The 25,088-nt window shown below is 43.9% G+C and overlaps 1 protein-coding gene across 7 annotated transcripts in view; it reads right to left on the bottom strand.

The window, feature by feature from the left end:
* Nucleotides 1-5,929: 5,929 nt before the first annotated feature.
* chb (CLIP-associating protein) overlaps nt 5,930-25,088 on the bottom strand; it is a 217,110-nt gene continuing 197,951 nt past the window's right edge. For all 7 annotated transcript variants that reach the window (XM_075692191.1, XM_075692195.1, XM_075692193.1 and 4 more), the window contains 5 exons: nt 22,893-23,021; nt 21,857-21,997; nt 13,385-13,453; nt 10,933-11,052; nt 5,930-8,100 (listed from right to left, as the gene is read on the bottom strand). In XM_075692191.1, coding sequence (XP_075548306.1) covers nt 7,999-8,100; nt 10,933-11,052; nt 13,385-13,453; nt 21,857-21,997; nt 22,893-23,021 — 561 coding nt within the window. In that variant the 3' untranslated portion in view covers nt 5,930-7,998. The remainder of the gene's footprint in view (nt 8,101-10,932; nt 11,053-13,384; nt 13,454-21,856; nt 21,998-22,892; nt 23,022-25,088) is intronic.

The raw sequence follows: 25,088 nt of genomic DNA, 5'->3' as shown, positions 1-25,088 counted from the left end.
CTATAACCATCCATCCGTCCCCTGTACTGAAAAAGTTGCAGATTTCGCTTTCGTTTCAGTAGAAAAGCAAGAAAATCAGCAGATTAAAGCGCTTTATCACTGAATCAGCAGAAAAATTTAAAAATCAGTAGATCTACTGATAAATCAGCAGCCGTGGCATCACTGCTTTCAGCACGCCGCGATGTACGAACCACGACCTACTGAACTCCAGACCGGCACAGATCTCCCTCCTCCAGCACGCCTGGTCTGGTTCGCCCCTTTTGCCGCTAGGGAAAGAACGTACGAGCAGAGTGGCGCTAGTTATAAGCTGTTCGCTGTCGTCTGCTTCCGCGATCTGTTCAGCGCTTGTCTTGCCATTTCGGCAGGCACAAAGCGCTTGTATTGGTGGTAAATGAATAAATTCACAAATATACAAAAGAAGACATATTTGCGAATGCTTTGCGTTTGAATAGTGAAACTAGAAGAGGAGGAGCGGTGCAAGAAATGTAAACAACGAGCATAGGTGGCCGCTGCAATGCTAGATCAACGGCATAAATTTCCCTTTCCTAGCCTCCTTAAGAGACTGCAAAAGTGTTTAACAAGATTCATAGGATAATCTAGCTTTTTTTAGTTGATTACTGACAGCCTAATGTCGCAGATGAAATTAGGATTTACTGCTGTGTGCCGTAGTGAAAGGCAGATGACCCGGTAAAAGCATAGTAAAATTATTCACGAGGAAGTCCTCCTCCCGATATGTGCAATAGGCTGATCGATTCTGTTTCAAGGGAAGGTGAGCATATCTTGTTTTTAATATCGTTGGATATCTAGCTCAGTAGAAAGCTTGCAAAAAATTAAGCGATCCCAGCTGGTGCTTTAAAACGTGCTGCACTGCAGGCCTTAATTAAATCGTGCCACGGAACTCTTTTCAAACTGTAAAGCTAGCTTTTCTGCGTGGTACGGCGGCGTGTGTACGTAATTCACTTTTTGAACTCGCGACGCATTCACGGACAACTTTTGAGAGTTAAACTGAGTGGTAATCGTTCTGTCGTCGAACATTACGCGGTGGCTTCAAGTTTCTAAAGAGTGCAGAAGCGAATTTTACAACGTGTACAATGAAACTGTTGTGTACATTGCGAACAATGTTATTTATAATATTCTGCTTGAAAAATGTAACGCTTAGAGAGCAGCGGACTACACGCCTCGACATTGTTTAGGTTCGGGCAGTAACTTTTGGTGCCAAGTGACCGATCAAAGCCTTGTGACATCAGTGTCACTGTGTTAGCAAAAATCATCAACTAGACAAGCAGTTCGTAACAACGCAACAGCTGCCGTACTAATTACAACGCCGCACAGCCGCCCACCACGCAGCAGACGAACAGGTTATAAAATCGCCACCTACGGCCGTCGGTTGAACGAAAGTGGGCGCAAGCTGCTCCCATAGAAGCCGGATATCCGGATATCTGTGCAGGTCTGGAGTTCCAGTAGGTCGCGGTCGTATCTTGCCGCGCCTGTGCGGATCCCAAAATGCGCTAGCGCGCTCGGGTGTCTTTAGGAAAGTGGACGTACAAGCAGTGGACACGTTAGCGTATATCAGTCTTGTTTAAATAAGGTTGCAGATTACCATTGCCTTGCTCTAGAATAAAGGAAAATTTTATATATTAGGCTAAAAGGAAACGGCCACCACCAAAGTTCCGAGACCCCCCATGCAATGAAGATGCTAATTAACGTAACGCCAGATGATAATGAATAAAATAATACTTACGTTTGTTGCATGTACTGCTATTTCTCATGCTACATTTTCAGTTTTAATTGCTTTTTGTTCTGATAGCTTTCATGATTGATCAACTTCTACACCAATGCTTTCCAATGCTCTTCACTGCATGCTTGGAAGTATTCAAGCTATTAAACTGGGAAGGCTTAGGAGTACGGATCGACAACGAATATCTCGGCAACCTTCGGTTTGCCGATGACATTGTTCTATTCAGCAATACTGCAGACAAGTTGCAACAAATGATTGAGGACCTTAAGAGGAAGCTTTAGCTCGGGCCCAACTCTGATGCAGCCTATTCAAATACATGTAAAACGCAAATATGCTTTTGAGATAACCCTTGACTGAATTTAATGAAATTTGTTGCATTTGAAAGAGAAAGTTAAATGCTAGCGACTGTTGGAAGCAGAATTTCAACTTGGGGCCTGAATTTTGTGAAAATGATTTTCAAAAATTCAAAAGCTCGAAAAATATAGACGCACAAACCTTATAAATTAATAGATCTTATCAATAGATTAATAGATGATTGCCAGTCAGCCTCCAGAGTCTGTGAAGAAGTACGTTTACTTAGGTCAGTTAATCACGGGGAACCTGATAATGAGAAGGAAATTCATAAAAGAATAAAAATGGGTTGGATCGCATACTGCAGACACTGTCAGCTCCTGACTGGAAGCTTACCATTCCCATTGAAAAGGAAGGTGTACAATCGGTGCATTTTACCGGTGCTGACATATGGGGTAGAAACATGGACTGTCAAAGAAGCTTGAGAACAAGGTAAGGACCGTGTAAAGAGCGATGGAACGAAGAATGCTAGGCATAACGTTGAGACAGAATGAGAGCGGTTTGGATCAGAGAGGAAATGGGTATAGCCTATATTCTAATTGACATTAAGAGGGAAAAAAAATGAAGCTGGGCAGGTCATGTAATGCGCAGGTTAGATAACCGTTGGACTATTAGGGTTACAGAATGGGTACCAAGAGAAGGGAAGCGCAGTCGAGGACGGTAGAAGACTAGGTGGGGCAATGAAATGAGGAAATTCGCGGGCGCTAGTTGAAATCGGTTGGCGCAGGACAGGAGTAATTGGAGATCACAGGGAGAGGCCTAGGTCCTGCAGTGGACATAAAATGGGCTGATGATGATGAAGTCAATATAAAGGTGCTATGGGGATTCTGGCAAGACAAACCAAAACCTAAGTCAAGGCAAAAAGTGAACGTGCAAAAACGCGCAAGCTTGTATGAAACAAAATATACAGATCCAATAGGAATGTTGGAATCTATGTAAAGCACAGCTTTAGTAAAGCGGTTAATTATATTCCTGACAACCAACAGCAATGCATACAATCTTGTTTAGGCTCATCCTATGCAACATGCAATATCATGGAATATTTATGTTTATCCAGCAGTACAAAGCTCACAACAGTAGTTATTGTCATGCTATTTTTGTTTTCCTACTGAATTGTTCACAAGCTATGCAATGCAAACTCCAAGTCAGGCGGATGCACAGTGCGAGACATTCACAGTGATGTTACAAGGATGAAGGTGATGCAAGATGCTTGTCGAGGGAATAATGGCAATAACAGGTGTATGCATGGAGAAGTACATGTATCATGCAAAATTTAGGGAGTCTGTACCTTTAGAATCACAGTGGGTCATAACCATTCTGGAGGACTGGCCAAAAATGGGTACAATTCAAGTGGCTAAATCAAACAATCCATTAGGTATATTTTGCCATTCCATTAACAGATCGGTCTCCTGTAGACTTGATGCCTGAGCCAACATATGTCCAGGTTTCACGTAGGAAGCTTTTTTTTTTTTTGTAACGCAGACCAAACATGTGCATACATGGTCAGCATACAAGGATTACATAAACCACTTTGCTTGTGCTTTCATATAGCTTTTCTTTATATATATCCATAAATATGTCCGCCAAGATAGCAACCAACCAAACTTTAGCCAGGCAGCTATGCCAAGTCGAGGAAACATTTTCCGATAAAAAATCATGCTGATGAACTCAAGAACATCACCCCTATCTGGCTTATCCCCTACAGAAGCCGATTTTCTTCACTGAAGACCTAGTTTCGCCCCATTTCTTTCATCCACAGAACCATGAAATACATATAGCTGCAGAAAGAATGAAGAATTATTCTTCATTGAGTTTTGTCAAGTTTCCAGAATATTAGTCATATGCGACAACTCTTGACAGGAACATCAGAAACCAGAACACGAACTATATTAGGTCTAGCATACTTGGAAAGCACATATCCAGCCACTTGGAAAATAAGCCTGATGTATAGCATTGTGAATAACAATGAAGGTAGTGAACCCGCTTCACGATGACATGCTAAATTCAGAGAGCGAACTACTGGGACACAAGCTAAGGCACAAGAAACGACAGGACACGGTGCTCTTTTCTTGCACCTTAGCTTGTGTCCCAGTAGTTCGCGCTCCGAATTTAGCCATGCTTCCATACCAACTCGCCCATTTTTCACTTTTGATGACATATTAGCTAACACTGGAGAGCAAACACCCAGCCGTGTACCTTCCAACTCATTTTACAAAGATCCTTTCCATATATCAATCTTGCAGCATAGGTGCAATCAAAGTGTTTCAACATGCATGCAACATGTAAATATTTACTGTACATCTGGGCTTTTGCTTTTGATGCATTAGTGTGCATAATTGTGCACACATTGCCTGAAGGAGTTATTGCCACCTCTTGTCATGCACGTCCACCAGAATTTGCCCCGATTTCTCTTGCTCCAAGCATAAAAATGTGCCTTGCATGTCCGCAGGCAAATGGGCGCCAAGCTGGTAGCAATGACTGAATTGAATTTTTCTGGTTGTTTCCATATATCAGATATATAGTATATCAAAGTGTGTCCGCCTTAAAGAAATTACTTAATCTCCCTTCACTTGGCATGCGCAGGAAATTATCACGGTTGACCTTCTTCCATAGCCTTTACCACAGCAACACTGCATTCGCTCGAGCCCATATTCTTCCCGCTCCCCACATCTCTACCCGCACAGACCATGTTCATAAAGTAAAACCTATATTTGCCAGGACTAACGCTTATCAAAATTCGCCTCTCGTTTTATCTATTGCCGAATGGAACTCGCTACCTGCAAACATTGTCTCGCTTACAGAATCATCATCATTTCATGCAGCACTACTAACCTGTTTAGAGTGTGTCAACCTGTCAGAACCCACATTTTCTTGAATATTTACTTAAACAGCGTTTTTAAAGTGCTTGGCATTGTGTAAAATTCACTCCGTTTCATCTGCTATGTATCTGTGTCGGCTGTTTACCTAAACGTTTATTTGATTTGAGTACCCATCGTGTTCCGATGGGTACTGATTGTTTGCATCACATTCTAGGTTCTTACGCGTGTTTCACACTACTAAACATTGTATAAATTTCGTTACCCTTTTCTTTCTTTCTTTTTTTGTTTGCTTCTGCTAGATGTTTTTTATGGTTCCTAATGCCTTCATATATTTACATTGTACAGATTTCACTCATGCTTGAACTTTTTCGTCCCCCCCTATGTAATGCCCTAATGGGCCCTTAGGGTACTCAAATAAATAAATAAATAAAATAAATAAGATTCCTTCTTGGGGATGTTGTTGAATCGTATGCACAAAGACTACATTAAATGCATAAAATACAAGATTTGCCAAATAATAATGTATGGTCTTCTACGAATGCATTCTAAGGTAACAACTTTTGATACAAACTTCACTTAGCGAGGCTGGTTCATGGCACTTAATACTATCTCAAAGTGGCACCTGCACCACAGGAGAGTGTAGTGAAAATCTAAGTATGTAATTTTATTGCACTCCACCCTGATTGGAAGACAGCCACTATGGGCAAATTCATTAATGAGTTTGAGCAGCACGTGTGTGTTATGCTATTTTGTGGCTCGAATTTGCAAAAACTTACGGCTGTTGAGGCATAAGTTTGTTGTAAGTTGTTATGGCAACTGTTCTTAGACACATCTTGCAGCTGACCATGCAACAATGTTCAGGCAGCAACATGCAAGTTGTGCAATGTCCTTTTTTTCTCCCATGCATTTAACTTGTTCTGGTAAAGAAATGTTTATTCACACCACGTTCCTGCCTGACAACAAGTAATTGATGACAGTAACAAAGCTAACGAAAGAAAAGATCATGTCGCACCCAAAAAAATCAAGACAGTAAAAATGTTTATTCCTGACTTGTCATTTCAGAATAAAATCTTAAAAGCACAAAGGTCTTAATGGGGGGAACAGATGTTAGGACATGCCTTTCGAAGTGTCACAAACAGTGAAGTGTTAATCACTGTGTAGAAAAAAAAGAAAAGAAGCATGGACTTGCATGGGAATGTACACTATACAAGTAATACCTTTGCAAATGAAAGGCTTTTCTTTTTTGATCCTCTCTAAACAAAAATGACAAAGCATGCAACAGAAAAGTACTGCACTACAAATATAAATAGTCCACTCGAGCAGCTACAAAATTCATTAAGCAGCATTGTGCAAGTTACACAATATGAATGCCTTCAACTGCCAGCAGCAATTCTCATCAATTACAAATGTTATTTCCTCTTACACAGATGCAACCTTACTGAATGCAGGCTAAAGCAGCGCCCTTGATTTGTGACAGCCATCTTTTTCTAATACGGCATCTTCGAGCACTCAACACATAAAAAGAAGTACAAAAAGAAGGTAAAGGACTACGGCACTACATTGTATGGCAGCCTGGCAAGATGCCACAACCTAAATCATGTAGTAGAAAACACTCTGCACAATCACACGCATGGGCCACCAAAAAATGGCATCACTCTTTCACCTGCCTCCCATTCCATTGGCAGCAGGCAGCAACAAGGGAGAAAAAAAATAAGACTAACATACAATGATCAAAGCAGCAGCAGCAGCAGCTTCGAAAGCCATGAGAGTTTTGGCAATGTTTCTATTTCAACACGAGAAAGCAGCATGTTAGATGGCTCAGCTTTTCTAATTGCATCACACTTACTCCACCTGTGTACATATATATATATATATATATACAGGGTGTCCCATACAACATGAACTAAGCTTTCAAGAACTCTACCTCTAGGAAAGCATACACTTTCATGTTGAAGCCCCAGCAAGTAAAGTTGCGCCTTCCAGGCAAAGAAGGGGAGGTGGGGAGGGGTTATCTTATAACTGATCACTGAGTCTTTTTCACAGAATATTGCAAGTTGTCGCAAACATTGAGGCATGCCATCGGCATGAAATTTCATGCTCTGGTTACAGCAAAATGAAAGCAAGCAAACATAAAGCAAGGTCAATGTTGCATGGGACATCCTGTAGATTGAATGTATGGTACCAGCATCAGCACTCGGCCACAAGCACTAGGCACCTAGTTTACTGGCACAAAACTAGTAGGACACTACGCAGCAGTGGCCACAGAGTTCCCCTGTAGAGCTACCATGAAAAGGCAATCAAAGAAGAGAAGACGTAGCAGTTGTGCTACCAACGTTGCATGTTACATGAAAGTTTTGCTAGATGAGAATTAGGCCCAGCACACCGGGCTACTAGTAACGTGATCCGCATGAACACAACATTATCTCAAGACTGTCCTGCATTGTGGCAGTCTCGCATGACACAGTCCAATATTACAAAAACTTGCCTAATGGGACAAAAGTAGGTGTAGCACTGGTGAAGCAGTCATGCTCTTGCTTGCTTATGTGGCTCAATGTGGGTGAGCGTTAAGTGTAACTGGCCTGAACCACAGTTCGTGCACGAGCATGTGTCGCGGCAAAATTCATAAGTTGAGAGCACGCTTTGCCCTCAGTTGCCAAGTCTTGCACCGCAGCAACTTGCTGGTGCAACTAATCTGCCCTGCTGAGGGCCAGTCAACTCTTGGCAAAAATAATGAGACATTGAAGTACATGTTGTGTACACATGTGTAAATACATCAAGAAAAACAAAATGGAAGTCCCTGAAAGCAACCAACTTGTTCACATAAAAGTGGAGCACTGCTCTCTCTCACAGCTATTGTAATGGAAACCTGTAGACATGTACTTTGCAGCAAAATGTGCTGTAGTCACACACTCAAAGAAAAAAAAAAAAGAAAAAAAGCACACAGCACATAAAAACCAAGTTCCTGTTTGAGCTGCTGCAATAACTAAAGCTCAGCATGGGGCCACAGTTATTGGCAAAGCAGCAGCGAAGCAATGGTGGCAGCCCAAAGGGAAGCATGGCTTGTGAGGTGCTGCTTGGGCCATCCCCACTTTAGGGATTACTGGAGGAAGATGCTGTATTGGAAGGGGAGCCAGGTGTGCTTCCACTGCTGTTGCCCTGTGCCCTCTGGATGTACAGGTTGAGAAGCTTCAACTGTCACAAGAAAAGAAAAAAATAACATACGAATTCAGTGGCATGAAACAGACAAATGAAGACTACTTACGGACATGATAATTATCGATTTGTCATTTTTTTTTGCCATATATGAAGGTCAAAACCCTCTAATACCCCTGCCACACGGGCACAGAAAATGACAGTAACTGGCTAATGCCTTAAACTTTAATGCCATTCATGGGGTGCCACACAGACATGCTTAACGGCATTAAAGCTTAATGCCATTCGCGACGTAGTGTGTTCTCATAACTCATTTTGCTGTCAAATGCATACTCTCGTTCCCAATGTCTCCACATTCTGACGCGACTAAACGAATTATTAGTGAAGAACAATATATTCTTCAATTTCTTTAAAAAACTGCTCTTTCTCGCGGCTTAGTGCGTTCTTACAATTATTACAACTCACTTGGCCGTCGAATGCGTACTCTTGTCTACAATGTCCCCGCTCTGGCCGTAGTGACCATATTCTCACAATATTAAGCAAACTTGTAGATAAAAAGAACTAATATATTCTTCACTTTTTTAAAAGGAGCTCTTCATTTTTGTAGAGATCAGCAGGCGATCTTGCCGCTACTCACGGCTAGAGCACTAATCATGAGCGCATTAGCCAGGAGAAGCTGCTTGATTGCACGACGGTGGCTCCTTGCCATGTTGGCCTCATACTGAAGCCTTCAAATTTCTCGACGATGCTTGACTTGGAGAAGCACATACGCCAAAACAAACTGGAGCACATGGTCAAATTCTTCAGGATCGCTGCTTGACAGCTTTGAAGCTGTGAGCGCTATTTTTCCAATTTCAATGCTTTGGCTACGCTATGGATTGGCCGTCGAGCTATAGCTTTGGCTTCAAACAGTTTACGGCTTGGTGCAACAATGACATTCCTGAAGTAAATTATATACAATACGCCGATTAAAGTTTCTCATGCCATTTCTGAAACATCTGCTCCCTAGACAACTGTTTTTTATTGTACTATGATCGGCAAGAAAACTTAGCCGTTTCACTGCAGCTATCACCATCTTATCGGTTGGTAAGCTTTTTTTTCTCAGCTTTTTTTTCTCAGTTTTTTTTTTTTTTTCAAAACGTATGAACGAGGTTCTAGTGTATGTTGTTATAAACTATAATTCACTACATCCGTATTTGAGCCTTGATATGATGACATATCAAGGCTCAAATGAACTTGGCTTTGGCATCATTGTGAATGATGGCAATGATCACCTTTGTGAAGGTGGCAATGATCTTGATCATCTACTACAGAGATCTTGCAGTATCTTTGCAATTTGTCGAGTTGGTCTTGTGATAATGCTCTAACAATTAATAGCTCCAAATCAAAGGCCATATTACTCAAGGCAAGAGGCAGGAAGTCTTACTTAAATCAAGAATTATTGTTGGATGGCGCGCCCATTGAGACTCACCAAATACTAAGTATTGGGCATTCCGCTTTCAGAAGATATGAACTGGACATATCACATTGAACTAGTTATGAAATCATTGTCATCTGCTGCAGGTGCATTGTCCTGCTGCAGTCATTTATTTTCCAGAGAAAGTAAAGTTGCAGATATATTATGCTTTGTTTGAATCATACCTGAATTATTGTGCGCTTGTATCGGTTACCACCATGAAACGTAATTTTCATGCATTTCTTCAACTTCAAAAATGAGCACTTTGACATGTAGTGAATGTACCTTATTTCCACTCTACTGTGCAACTTTTTCAAAGTTGCAACATAATACGAGTAGCTAACCTTGATGAATACCGCCTACTGTATTCTTTTTCCTTTGGCTCAAATTAGAGTGTGCTTTTGTAAACATATTTTTGAAATGTGATCTTTGTAATTAATGTAAATGTGACCCATCCTAACAGATCAGTGTTTCCATATGTTGACTTACTGCTGCGATGTGAGGGCTGTTACGATCGGCCTGCAGGGGTACTGAACTGCAAACCCTTCCCAGCCTGCTGCAGTTATTTCATTAGGCCTACAGTGGTGGCAATCTTCGGAGAAGTGACCTTCGAACCCTTCCCGGCTCACTGCGACGAGTCCCTTTGTAAAACCAACAATGCGCCTCCTTGGCCAGCTCAACGGTGCTGGCAAGTCTAGACACGTTTGGCGGACTGAGTATTGTTAGTTGGCTCGTTCTCGCCTTCACGGTCTACTTGGAGCAAGGGAACTCCTGGAAAAGGGTATTTTGCGGTGCTTTCTCACGGGCCCCAGAAATCGTCACAGTCAATGGACAGACGCGGCGTCTAACTGCGGGGTCAGCTCTGAAATCAAGAGCTCTGCTTAGGTCGTGTGTATCAACCCCTGTCTGCGAGAACCCTCTTACCTCGGTGTGTTCAGTGAAACCTGTGCAGAAGTGAGTGTGTAACGCCTCCCCCTCAAAGGCAGGTCGACTAAGATGACTTTGGACGTTTCCATTGGACGAAGGGTGAATGGCAGTTTTCCGTCACCTAGGGCTCTAGTGAGGACAGAGGGTTTTTAAGCAGCCATCTCCAGCTGTTCGGTATGCTTTCTTTTTCACTCATGCTAGACATGAAATGTAGCATTCTCCGCCCTTCATGTAGATATCGCAAATAAATCCCATGTTCCTCGTTCTCGATGAGAACAAGTCCCTCCCTTCAACAACGTCCTTAGTGTGGATGAGTCAGACGACGGCAGGGGCCAGCTACCACTTATTTCATGCCCAACCCGAACTCTTACAGGGCCTTCAGGCACATTCAAGCTGTATGTCGCAGTTTTTCGCCGGGAGAACTCCCAACAAGTTTTATTGGAAATAAAACATTTGATTGATAAGCAGATGAACAACAGGGTGCCTACCTTGCATCCCGTAAGGGAAGCCAAGTGTGGCTTCATCAATTCAGAGCCGACCACGCCATGCAGCGTCACCATACAAAATACTGCCGCCTTCCGTACAGAACTCTCGCTGTGATCATACGCCTGCAAATGAAAAGAAAGCACAATGAACGGGGCTCCACTAGACACCCAAAATTGCGATGCCCCAACATGAATGACTTCTATTGTTACAACACAATAAATGGGCAAGACAGAGACCACAACTGGGGAGTAACACCAAACTTTTTTACTAAGGGTGTGGAAATACTCGAGGAGCAAGTGCGCAAGCTTGCCGTGACCCTCTAGATTTTTTAATCTTTGACAGATGGCAAATCACGCTGAACCTGACAATGAAATGGCGCTGAGAATGACGCTGTCACTATTGACGTCACCTCTGTGATAACCACTAGGGCCAGACATGTGCATGATGACAAGCCAAGTTTCAATGACCCGGAGAAGGCTAATGTCAGGATCAAAACAATGGAAGTTTCATCCATAGAAATGTATTGGCTTCAGTTGGTATCAAATGAATAGACATGAATAGACAGGTTGGGATCGAACTAACAGCACATGCTTGGGAGTTCCTAGCACTGCATAACAGGAGTGTTGCAAGCTATCCGTAACTTGGGCCCACAGAAATCAAAATATACAGTATGGTCTACTCTTAGCAAAGGCAACACCAAATTAGTATGCGACCACTGATTACAGCCCAGTTACAGTATATGAAGGTCCGGATTTTTCTTTTATTAATAAAATTTCTGTTAAATAGAATCTGGTACTTTTCACCGAGTCAAATGGATTAGCGACAGTCTGTTATGCTGAATACCAATGGGGTTCTCAGTGGTAATCTTTTATTGCATGAAAACTTTTGCTGTCCAGTCTGTCCACAGAATGATGATGGGCTGTCCCAACTTTATGACCGGTGGGTTATTGTAAGGCAAATCTGTGCGACAGTCGAAATGACTGTGCATCACATGACTACGCTCTGCACATAGCAGGCACCAACGGTAAAGAGCAAGCCCCCCCATTTGCACCTGCTCTTTGCTAAAATCAAATAGTAGATATTCAATTCACAAAACCAATTATTCGAACGTTCACTATTCGATTTGGTGATATTAGGGTATTTGCCAAACTCATACCTAAAACAATTTATTATGCAGGTTCTCCGGAAAGCATCAGTGCAGGCTTTCTTTGTATACTCAATATTCAAGCCTTCCAAATGTTACACCTAGGATTTGTGCTCATGTTAGATTTCAGAAAGTCTTCGATCATTTAGCAAGGATGCTGACTGGGCTAGTTGGCAATTCATATTTAGCATGACCAGCACAAGAGGCAACGTGGGGATGAAAATGGGATAAGTGCCAACTTACAGCTGACGAATGATTGGTGGGTATGCAATGCTTATACATGCATACAAAAAGATTACATGAAAAGTTCACATGAAAATAGAACCTCACAAAAACCCTGACCAATCACCGACTCTCACCATACATGCTTCCTTCTTACAAGAATCTTATTTACTTATTACATAGGGCCACCAATGGCTTGCTGATACATGCGCACTGTTTCATAGACATATGTGCTGCTTCTCTAATTATGAGTGCTTTCTCGTCTCTCAACTTGCAAATCACTGCAATCCGCTTTAAGTGTGGGGCATAGCCTGATACAGTCCTAGGACAACAGAACGACACTTTCAGTTGTGGAATCCACAACCGAAAGTTAAGAACAACAGTTATATGACAGCTCTTTCATAGCATTAGTTTGGTTGCCATTGGCATGCCACTTTCAAATGCATATATTAAAAAAAATGCATATGCTAATTTGACATGACCAATTCAAAACATACGCACAATAACAGTATTTGGACAGCCTACAAGAAACTTCCACATTCTTTTCCTCTACCATTACATCTATAAAAAGACATTTTAAAGTTTAATTTACTATTGGTAAGTGGTCGGCTGTGCTACCTAATCATCATTTTTATATTTTGCATTTTTCAGATTCTCCTTAGGCTAGAAAGCAGGGCCATCTACATTAACAGGGAAAACCAAGCCGACACACATGTTAAAGGATGTTCTACATCCCCCACCAAAGCTATGAGTTGTGGTGCTGGCTAACACTCCTATGTCCTAGATCTAGCAGACATATAATACTCAAGAAAGTGGATGGGAAAAAGGCCCAACATAGCTAAATTGGCAAGAGCATCCCATGCATAATGTGAAGGCATGGGTTCGTAGGCCACTTGAGGCCAGTTTATTCATCCCTTTATTCCCTTTTTGTATCATTTCTACATTTCAATTAAAAAGGATTTTGCGCTAACGTTTCCTTGGTGTCGCTGTCTCTTGGCTTCTTATGATAGTAATTTACAAAAATTGGGCACCTCTGTTACACTGCTTTTTCATTTAAAACAATGGGAGTTAGATGTCATAAGGGTTACCTTAAGCAAAACAGGCATCATCTGTGGCAGAAGCTCCACAATTATCCTTTTTGGATGCACTTCCACAAGCTGCAATGAGCAAAGAAAAAAATAAAGACAGGTATTAAAAAAGAAGTTGGCAACACACAGCTGCTCACGGTTCGACATATGTTGCAATGTAGCAACACTATCAAGCGGGCACCTACGAACTGCCCTACAATGTCTCGTACCCAGGCAGCACAGCATACTGTCTGAAAGCAAAAGCATAGAAATTTAGGAAGTACACCTTTTACAGACCCCCAATGAACACAGCAAAGAAGCAAAAATGCTAGGAGGTTTTGCCAGAAATGTCTACACTGAAGTAACTTTTATTGTTACCATACATTGTACCTGGAGAATTGGAACAAAGGGGCTTGAGTTTTGTTAATCACGACCATATAAAGCCAGCAGGCAGTGAAGCCAAGGAAAGCATAGAGGTAATTAGCTGTGGTAATTAGCTGTAACCTAACCACAGCTAATTACCCCTATGCTTCCCTTGTATTCATTGCCTGCTGGCTTTATAAGGTCGTGATACACCCTACCCATAACACATGACCATAAAATTCTGTGAATATGCAATGTGGAAATCCTGTTATTGAATGAATGAATGAATGAATGAATGAATGAATGAATGAATGAGTTGTTTATTGGCACAAGGGCCAGTTATGGCCAAAGAGTGCCATACCAGTGTTAGTGACTTCGCAGTAGAGTGATGAGGTCTATGAAGTTGATGTGACGTGGTTGTAAAGGGGCCTTAAAAATAGTCGTAAAGTATGTAAAATAGGCATCTAATAAGACTATGGCAATGAATAATGACGTGGTACTATGAGCTTTAAAATGCCATTGCTAAAAACTAATACAATACACAAAATATGTCAGATGAAAAAATTGGCTAGAGCACTACCGCCTCACCAGGGCCCTTGAAACAGAAGGGCCTGGAAGCATGTGCTATTGTGGCATCCTCTGAAGAGAGGAAGAGGAAGCACTATGAATGTAAGGGGAATAACAACATGTAAGACAACATCTTTCAGGAAACCTAGGACTGTATTAGTATCAAAAGACGGTTCTGGACCGAGAAACACGACATGATGAAGAGGGATGTGCTGCCGGTATTCCACAGGAAAATGTCTCCCAGCTTCCTGACACTCCAGGAGGACGTGGAGGACGGTCAGCCCCTCCCTGCATCTATCAGAGGTTGGAGGTTCATTTCCAGCGAGTAGAAAATTATGGGTGCCAAATGAGTGTCCTATTCTGATACGACAGAATAGGACATTTGCTAAGCGTGAGTTTGTTGCGGAGGGCCAAAAACCTAACTGGCTTTATTAAGTGTAGCTTATTTGTTTCCGTGTCCTGAAATCGTTGCCAGTGGTTTTGCAGTTTCCTTCGTAAGAAAGGCCTCAGATCTGTCACAGGGACAGCAGCGGTAGGATTAATAGCTTGTGATGCAATTGACATGGCCATCTTGTCTGACAGAACATTACCCTCAATGCTCCTATGGCCAGGCGCCTGGCATATGACATGCTGGTTAGATATATATGCTTTACACAGGATAAAATAAGAGCTCATTTAAGTACTGGATTTTTGTGCTTGCAGAATGACATCAAGGCCTGCATGACACTTGCAGAGTCTGTACATATAACCGCTTTTTGGAGTTTTGATTTCCTTATATGCATCACAGCCAACAGCAGAGCATGGGCCTCAGCCATAAAGATACTTGTTTCCGGGTGCACTGCCCCAGATTCTGAGAAGGACGGTCCGACGGCTGCATAGGACACCCCGGCATGTGACTTCGATGCGTCTTTGTAGAACTGTGTGCAGGAGTGCTTGTACTGGAGTTCAAAGAAATGCGTTCAGATTTCGATCTCTGGAGCATGCTTTGTAATTTGTAGAAAAGATACGTCACATTCTATCAGCTGCCACTCCCAAGGTGGTAGCGGCTTAGCTGGAGGCATGTTCGAGGAGTGGGACATTCACTTCAACGCTAAGCTCCCTTAAATGCAGTGAAAAAGGCTGTCTTACAGAACAACAATTACGAAAGCGTGCAGTATTAGAACACGGATGTTGATGATAAGAATGGACTTTTCAGAATATATGTTAGGCTGATGTATGCTCTCCGCAGGTGGAGTGATCACTCATTTGATTCTACGGATAAACTTTCAATGGGACTTGTTCTCAAAGTGCCAACAGCCAGCCGGATACCCAGATGGTAGACGGGATTCGGCCTCTTTAGCGCGCTCGGCGCGGCAAAATCGTGGCACCATAGCCCAATCATGATCGAATGAGGCCCCTGTAAAGATTCATTAAACACTTCCTATCGCTGCCCCATGTTGTGTGGGATAAAATTTTCAGTAAGTTCATTGTTGTTAAGCATTCCACCTTGAGATATTTTATGTGTGGAATAAAAGTTAGGTTAGAGTCAAGTATAATGCCTAAGAACTTATGCTCTTTATTCACAGGTATTTGTTGCCCATACATTTCGATATTGGGATCTGCAGTGAGCCCTTTCTTGTGAAAAGCACACAAGAACTTTTGTTGGGGTTCACATTAAATCTATTTTTATCTGCCCATTTGAACACTTTGTTCAAGCCCTGTTGTACTTGCGTCTCGCACACTGCAAGGTTGCAGGATTTTAAACCTATGTGTATGTGGTCTACGTAGACATAAAAAATGGCCGGTTGTAATGAAGCACAAAGCGTGTTCATCTTCACGATAAAGAGTGTGCAGCTAAGCATGCCTCCTTGGGGTACACTAATTTCTTGTATGAAAGGTCACGACAATATGTTGCCTATTTTCACGCGGAAGGTACAATTGGACATATAGCTTTCTAGTATATTTAACATAGTTCCACGTACGCCCATTCCCAACAAGTCTCGCAAGATCCCGGAACGCCAAGTTGTGTCATACGCCTTCTCCATATCGAGGAATGTCGATAAGAAAAAATGTTTATGTACAATGCATCACGGATATTTCCTTCAATGCACACAAGATGACCAGTTGTGGACTGCCCTTCTCTGAGGCCACACTGATAGGGATCAAGCGTATTGTTCAGTTCAAGGAAATGTATGAGTCGACGATTAATCATTCGATAGCAACCATCGATTGCGATAGCAAATGTGTAGACAACTACACGAAGTAAGGATAGTAGTTTCACCGGCCGTATAAACATGCAAACATTATTTTCAACACAAACTGGGCGACGAGAACACAGCACGCACAAAGGCATGAGCTACCATCAACTCAGTCCCCAATGCAGATCGCTTTGAAGATAGGGTGCACCGCAGACGCGCAATGCACAGTTGCTGGCTGCCGGAGTAAAACGCTCCCATCACAGTTTACACAGTGGGGAGAGTCCTCGCAAGATTCAGAGGCATGTTCATGGGCATTGCATTTCGCACAAGTTTGGCAGCTCTGAACTGTGGCCGAAATGCTAGTGTTTAAAACATTGGAGGGATTTGGCACTTATGGCCTAACGCGAAGCTTGATGTACCCGGCCTCGATGGACTCGGGCAGGACACTTGAGCCAAAGGAGAGTATCAGGTGCTTGGTCACGATTTCTTTGCTGTTCCACCTTATCTTAATTCTTCTGATATGGTAGCATTCTGCTTACTGAAGCCCTCCAAAAGTTCAGACTCAGTCAGTTCGAGTAAATCATCATCCGAGACAATGCCGTGGGTGGTGCTCATGGTATGGTGCGGGGTTACTGTTACCTGCGTCTCCCCTAATGATACAGTTGAATCCGGCTATATCTAACGCGCAAAAAAAAAAACGCCTATCAGTTCGATATAGAGCATAGTTCTATAAAAGCCTGCTAAAGACCTTGATGACATAAAAGCACATACCATTTATAAGATCGCTTTATTGATGAAACAGCTTAGTTTTGCATGAAATAGTCCTGTATTTTCTTCTGCTTGGGCAGTTTTGCTGCCTGCAATGCACGCACTCCTCCACATTGTCTAAGGAGTTGGAGCAGCTGAGGCTGCAACCTTCCACACTCGCGCAGAAGCATCGGACTAGTGTGAGTGCACCAATCACCTCGGACGACGTGGGCAAAGGACTGTCGCTGCTTTCTTCGTTGTGCCCACTTTCACTTGTGCTCGGTATGATGTTGGCAATGTAGTCTTTGTTTTCAGGCTCTCCTGTGGTCGCGACACCATCATCTGCACTCACAAACTCGTCGACTGTTGATTTCTCAACAGCTTCCAGAAATTCTGACAGCTCAGTCCAAACTTCGGCAACGCCAGCAGCGGCTTTGTCACACTTATCAGAATTTATTTATCAGAATGGCAGGGACCGATCACGCATTTCAGTGATGTACGCCGCAAGCTTAGCCTACAGCTCCGGAAAGCGTCCAGACTTAGGCACGTGGGAAATTTCTCACTTGCCGCCACAGGGTGAAAATTTCGCTTCGCTGCAGTCGCCACTCTCGCACCACCCGTTTAGAAACATCGAAATTGCGGCCCGCTGCGCAGTGATTTGTTTCTTCGGCGAAAGGATTGCAGCCCTCTTGAACGCTGCTGTGAACGAGTGCCGAACGATTAGTGAGCCTGCAGCACTCATGACGACTGGGGAAGCATAGAAGTAGCACGTAGCCGGCAGTCAAGTGGAGCGCGTCAAAAAGTTGGTCAAACCAATACCAATGCCTTTAAACAGAGAAAGAAACCCGCGAGCGGTGTCTGCTCTTCCATGAACTGCCGATACTCCCCGCAAGCGCCGCCGTTCTGAGGGTGCCGCCGCAAATGGGAACAGCGGAGCTTCCATCAACTATTGACACCCCCCCATGAGTGTTGCATCCACTGTAAGACTCTCAAAAATGTTGAAAAACCCTTCCGAAAAGCGAACAAACACGCGGGATAGCAAAAAGATATGGGTAGGGCCATAGAGTAAACATAAAATTGTAACTACGTTGTAGCTCTCGTTGGTATCGCTTTTTTTTGGCGGGGCCATGTTTTGGTTTCGATTGTAAGTCGAACCCCCAACTTCAGACTTTCAAATTTTAAAAAAGTGGTCGACTTACAATCATGTAAATACGGTACATGTCAGTCCGTCCTTGGGTGCCCATGCCCCCGCGGCATTAACCGCGCGACATGGTGTCAGAAGGGAATGGATAATACCCCCTGCCTTGGCCCTTACCCCGATAAGAAGGCACGAAGATGTCCCTCGAGACCGGCGAGCCGCCGAAACTGTACAGCGTCAATTTCCAGCCACAGGCACCATTTGACTTCGCAAACCCGCCCACGTGGGCGACATGGCTCAGCCGCTACAAAGACTACACAGCAGTTTCAGGACTGACACAAGCGTCGGAAGACATGCAGGTACGATCGCTACTGTACTGCATGGGCCCGGAGGCCCGTCCAGTTCTCGAGACATTCTCATTCAACTTCCAGTCGCTCACTTCATACCAAGCTGTTGCTGCCCGCTTCACTGAGTACTTCGTGCACACGGCAAACGAGCTTTACGAGTCGTCGCGGTTCCACAGACGTGTTCAGCTACTCGAAAGCGTCGACACGTACCACGCAGAATTGTGCAGGATGGTTAAGAGCTGTAACTATCCGTCTGCTGCTGTCGAGCAAAGGCTCGTACGAGACCGGTTCGTCGTCGGCCTCCGCGACTCCTGTCTCTCAGACCAGCTGTGCCGTAACGCGAAGTTGACACTCCAGGACGCTTGGACACAGGCCCGTCAATCCAAAGATGCCAACAGGGAAAATGCGTTGCCCCAGAACCTCACCGAGCACTCCCGCGAGCTCAACCTTGACGTCACAAAAGCTAACAAGTTCCCCTCTCGTCGTCACTCTGGAGCTAAGCCTCGTTCGCCGCAGCCACAAGCAGAGCACTCACGCAAGCCGTCCACATGTGAATTCTGCGGCCGCGCGCGTCATCGACGTTCAGACTGCCCGGCCCGACGCTCTGCGTGCAACTTCTGCAAGAAGAAAGGCCACTTTGCCGAAGTGTGCCGTTCGCGGAAGTTCAAACAGAACAAGCTCAGCTCCATTCACCTGCATGCCGTCGGGATGCCTGCCACGGCAAAGTTCGTCGACGTCACCATTGACGACTACACAGAGCAATTCAAGGTTGACTTCTGGGCTGAAGTATCTGCCGTTCCCAGCGACTTTCCTACGTTGCCTGCCAAACTCGACCAAGTCCACACGCTGCTCACTGACCCAGGAGGACAGTCACTGCGCGTACTGGGCTCGTATTTGGCACGACTTTGGTGGCAAGGGAAAACAAGCTGTCAGTGCCTCTACGTGATCCAGTCTCTCACTGTGCCTCTTCTGGGACTGCCAGCGCTGCAAGCCTTCCAAGTAGTTTGATTTCTAGATCAACTCAAGACTTCAAAAGCAACGCTGCATGCCGAGCTCTTCAATGGATTGGGCACTCTCAGAGACGAGTACAATATCTGGTTGAAACCAGATGCCGTACCTTTCTCGCTAAGCGTCCCTCGCAGGATCCCCATCCCGCTGCTCGAGATTGTCCGCCGTGAGCTGGACAAATTGGAAAGCGCAGGCGTGATCCGCAGGGTTGACAAGCTAACACCATAGTGCTCGGGTCTTGTCGTTGTCCGGAAAGACGATGGTTCCTACCGGCTCTGCGTCGAATTGACTCAACTGAACAAGGTCGTCCTCCGGGAACGACAGTCTACCTGCTGTCGAGCAAGTCCTTGGTCTCCTCAGCTATGCAACAGTTTTTTCAAAGCTGGATGAGACTGCAAGGTTCCACCAGGTGAAGCTCTCTAAAGATTCCCAAGAGTTTACGATGTTCATCACCCCCCGTGGCCAATACTGCTTCTGCCGGCTCCCCTTTGGCATCACCTCCACGTCAGAGTACTTCCAAAAACAGATGGCAAGAATTCTGGAGGGCCAAGAAGGAGTCGCCAATATGATAGATGATATTCTGGTTTTCGGACACATCCGCCAGAAACATGAACCAGGTGCTATCTCACCTTGCAAAAGCAGGTATCACATTAAACCAGGACAAATGTCATTTTCGGGTACCCGACGTCTCCTTCCTCGGAGTCGTCATCTCAGCACAGTGCATCAGGCCTGATTCGTGCAAGGTTGAAGCAGTCAAAGCCATGGAAGCTCCAATGGACGTCGCCAGCATTAGAAGAGTGCTAGGAATGGTGAATCATCTTGCCAGATTCTTGCCACACATCTCATACTGCACAAGTCTGCGAGTTGGGTTTGGCAGCAAGAGCAAAAGGCAGCATTCGAAAAAATCAAGGAACTCTTGAGGTCAGACAGGTACATGGCCAAGTGCCACCCATCGTACGCCACTACAGTGTCCGTAGACGCAAGCTTATTCGGACTCAGCACAGTTTTGCTACAGACGCAACCCTCAGGAGAGTGCCGCCCAGTCACGTTTGCTTCGAGGTCAATGACCGAGATTGAGCAGCGTTACAGCCAGACCGAAAAAGAAGCTTTGGCAACGACGTGGGCTATCCAAAGGTTCGACGTCGAGAGTGACCACCTGCAACTCGTTTCACTTCTGGACAAGATGGAACTGGACATGTTGCCGCCTCGTATTCAGAGATTACGGCTGAAGACCATGCGATACCAGTTCTGTATGCTGCACGTGCCAGGAAAGCTGCTAGCCACGGCTGATACTTTGTCGCGCATCACCCACAAGCCATCCACTCCCCTAGACACTATGGAACTTTTTGCAGCAAAGGTAGTGGGCTGCACATCGGAAGTCTTGCTACTCAGCCCTAAAGACGTGTGACAGGCACAAGAGTCCGATGGTGAATGCAAGGCTCTGGCCTCCTACTGCCAGCATGGTTGGCCACAAAAGTCCAAGATACCACTGCACCTCTCAAAGTACACCTCTGCGGCAGACAAGCTCTCTGTCTGCGACGGTGTTCTGCTGAAAGGCGCCCAGATAGTCATCCCATCGTCTCTTCGACCAGCAGTCTTGACGCTGTTGCACGAAGGTCACCAGGGCATCAATAGGACCAAAGCCCTAGCTCGGAAGTCAGTTTGGTGGCCCGGTACCTTGGCAGACATCGCCTCTCTTGTCACCAACTGCGAACAGTGCGCTTCCACCCCCGTGAACTTTGCCGAGCCCCTGCTCCCCGCGGCCCTACCTGGTCGTACCTGGGAATTCCTCTGAATGGGCTTGTTCCACCTCAACGGCCAGACGTTCATCCTGGTGGTGGACTATTACTGAAGGTTTCCTGAGGTGGTGACCCTGAGGAGCACGACAGCTCAGGGAGTCATCGACACTCTCAAATCCATCTTTTCCCGTCATGGAATGCCGCAAGAAGTCAGGTCAGACACTCACACTATGCTGTGAATGGCATCAAAACTTGACACTTGTTTTGGCTGTGCCCTGGAATGCATACTATCAGACACAAGATCCTTATAGAAAAGTCAGTTTTAAAGTTATGTACTGAACAAGCACAGACACCGAGCAACAAGAAAGACACTGAAGTCTCTGCACAAAACAGAAACTGATACTCACTCGGGACATGACCTTGATTGCAGCGATGACAACGTCTTGGTCATCTGACTCCCCGATGAGCGAGTGCAGGAGCCGCATTGTTTGCTCGGGGGGTAGCGCAGCAGCAGCCTCCATAGAACACAGCTCTGCAGCACGGCTCACCTGTGCATAAACATGACAAACATGCATTAGGAATGGTAAGCTGGGACCCCAGGCATCACTTTACACGGTAGAATAATATTCACTGAGGCCTCGCCAGAATTCGAAGGCTTGCTTAAGTTGGCTGCAGGTCTCGTCATGTGTCCACGTTATTTTACTTGTTTCTATGCTTCGATTGTGGATAGCACTTCACAACCATTTATGTCTGCAAATGTACAGACCAAAAAGCTTGGCTAGAGGGCCCGAGCGCATGTCTTTCACATTTTGAAGCACACTTTCCAACAAAATACTTGAACTATTGATGAATTTTCAATGCGCATTGCAATGACCTGCAAGGACAGCTACCAATCTATGCCTCCTTACATATTAATGATTCTTACTTTCATGTGAGCTTCACGTTTGAGAGTTTTTACAAATTGATACTTGCGTACGCAAGCTAATGCACTTGCATTTTGAACTCAATGATGCATACTTCCTTGGTGCTGCCAATATGTTTGCGGTGTGCCCATGTTTCAAACATGAACATACACCACACGTGTGATGTGAACAATTAAAAACCATGGTAGTATGAAATGCAGATGTGAGCACCCAATAATACACATTACAGTTGAATGAAGGAGTAAATGTTGGCTAAATAGAGTGCTCAATTGAATGACGTGAAGCTGTTATGCACTAGTAAAGAGTGCTGGATCCTGGAGTGACACTACTATATAAACTCATGCTTAGGTAGAGACAACGAAAACAGAAGTTGTCTTATATAGTATAAAGACCAACACTTGTTAACTTATATCTATGTCAAGGCAAGCTTTTCACTGGGACTTTGAAATATAAGGTTGATTTCATCCCATTACAGTTAACTTCACTATTTTCTCAGAATATAAAAGTAGTGGCAACAAACCTCTCTCTCAGGTTGCTTGAATGTTCCGAAGATCTTGATCAAGGTGAGCTCAGCATAATTGTGGAAATGTTGCGGCTGCCTCTTCAACAATTCAGCCAAGGCTCTTAAAGCAGCCACTTTTACAGGCACCTGTGAACAACACAAAAGGTCAACAGTAAACCAGGCAAGATGGTATTAGTTCATAATTACAACAGTGCATAATACAAAGAACAACGAGAGGCAAGTATGACAGAATAGAGTGCTCATGTCTCATTGTATTAATGTCTTCTGCCTCCATATAGTGCAAAGCTGAAATAATTTAACAAATGTTGCAGTTTCGCCCGAAAGTTGAAGCATTGATTGCAACAGCAAATTACTAGACAGCTATATGCAAAGGGTTAGCAGCTTTATTAGCTGTATAAAGTGCTACAGTCGAACCTCGATATATCAAACAGCGCGGTGATCACGAAATAGTTCAATGGATTCGATATATAAAATCACGTAAAAGAGGCATCAAAAACTGCAAATCGATCGACGAACCAAGGGAGCGATTGGGGATTGTTTATCGGAGCGCGTGTTCTGTTGCGCCGTATGCAACTGGCCTAGGTCGCGTCGACTTCATCAGCCGGGAGCACGCGGTTGATTGTGCCGCACACAATTAGCATACGCCGCACCAACTTCATTAACAGCGCAAAGTTGGCGTGGTCTAGGTCAATCGCGCACAGCGCAACCGAATGCGTGCTCCAAACAACGATCCCCAATCGCACCTCAATCGCGACGCAGTGAATACTTACTTAAAGGTTCACACAAAGTATTTATCTATTTGGCTGAAAGCACTGCACATCCTTCTCCACGTCCATCAATCGAAGAAGTTTGAAACACTATCAGTAACAAAGTACTATTAAGGGGGAAAGAGGTGCTCATAAACTTTTTATTTTATTTTTGACTAAATTTAATAATTGTCACCCAGACAGTTCTTCATGCTGATTTCAAAAATATAATTACTTTTTAAATTCACTGAGTGGTTCCAGATATAATAAAAATTAATCACCTATTGTTTATCTGAACAACAAGTGTAAGAAGAGTATCAGCCAGAATGTTTATAAAGACGTATGGCTGTATACTACAAAGTGTAAGCACAACAGAACTGTACGACAACTTTCTTTTATATTGCAGGCATTACCAATTTTTCAGCATTTTGAAGTTCAATCTCCATACATGGCAATAATGTGGTCCAATTAGTAGCCGGATTTTAAAATTTACAAAAATGAAATAAAAAAAATCTTCTAGCATTGTGTAGTACATACATGTAGCTACATGCTGCTGTTAAAATTATCGTTCTATGTGCCCTGAAGACAGAGATATCGCTTTGACAAGTTTAAAAAACAAAAGATTTTGAGAAAAACATTTTACAGCTAAAATATTGATTTAGAATGGGAAAATTTGGCAAAGTGGTAGAATAATAGTTGGAAGCTCTGAAAAGAATGTTTTCGAAATATTGATTTTCTTTCGCAATTTTTTTGCTCTAAAACCAATGTCCCCCCTTAAGGGAGGAGGCTACCCTGGAGACCGAACTTTTTATTCTTTAAGATATCCGGATGAAACTTTCAGGGTATATTCACACCACCTATGAGAACCTGCAAAGTTTCATGAAGATGTGTTTATTAGCTCCAGTTATTGAGGTCTAACTACGTGGTTCATGTATATGCCTGAGGAAGAGCCTGGAGAAATGCCAGGACATTGTAGGAAGCTGAAATTCCCCGTGATCATCCTTTGATAGATATCCCAGGGGGCTACAAAGCCCTTTTCTTTAATTTCCCCTCCAAAAAATTTTAACACAACTTTGAATTTGATGTAGCCAGCAATGACCATTCATCAAAAATGAATTGCTTAATATAAGTTAACCGCACCAGCTCTCAAAAAAAAAAGCTTGTTACCCCCTGGCAGTCATTCAGGAACAGAATAAAAAAACGGCGCACTAATCTAAGAGCGGTTCTTGAGATATCACTTTCCCCAGCACTACTAGCGAAAAAATTCATTCCAAGAAAACGGGCCTTAAAGTTGAACACGTTTTTTATTAGAAAGCTCCTGCAGAGCTTCTAATTAGCTTTTGCAGCTCCAGGCACATTCAATGTGTCAGATTTTCGACTGGTGACAGCCAACAGCACAATTCCGCCACTGAAAGCGTCTACGCAGTCTGCACTCGCTGCGGAAGAT

Source organism: Dermacentor variabilis, chromosome 5, assembly GCF_050947875.1.
Source record: "Dermacentor variabilis isolate Ectoservices chromosome 5, ASM5094787v1, whole genome shotgun sequence".
NCBI lineage: Eukaryota > Metazoa > Arthropoda > Arachnida > Ixodida > Ixodidae > Dermacentor > Dermacentor variabilis.
Note: the sequence above shows the minus strand (reverse complement) of the source record. Positions and strands in the feature narration are given on the sequence as shown.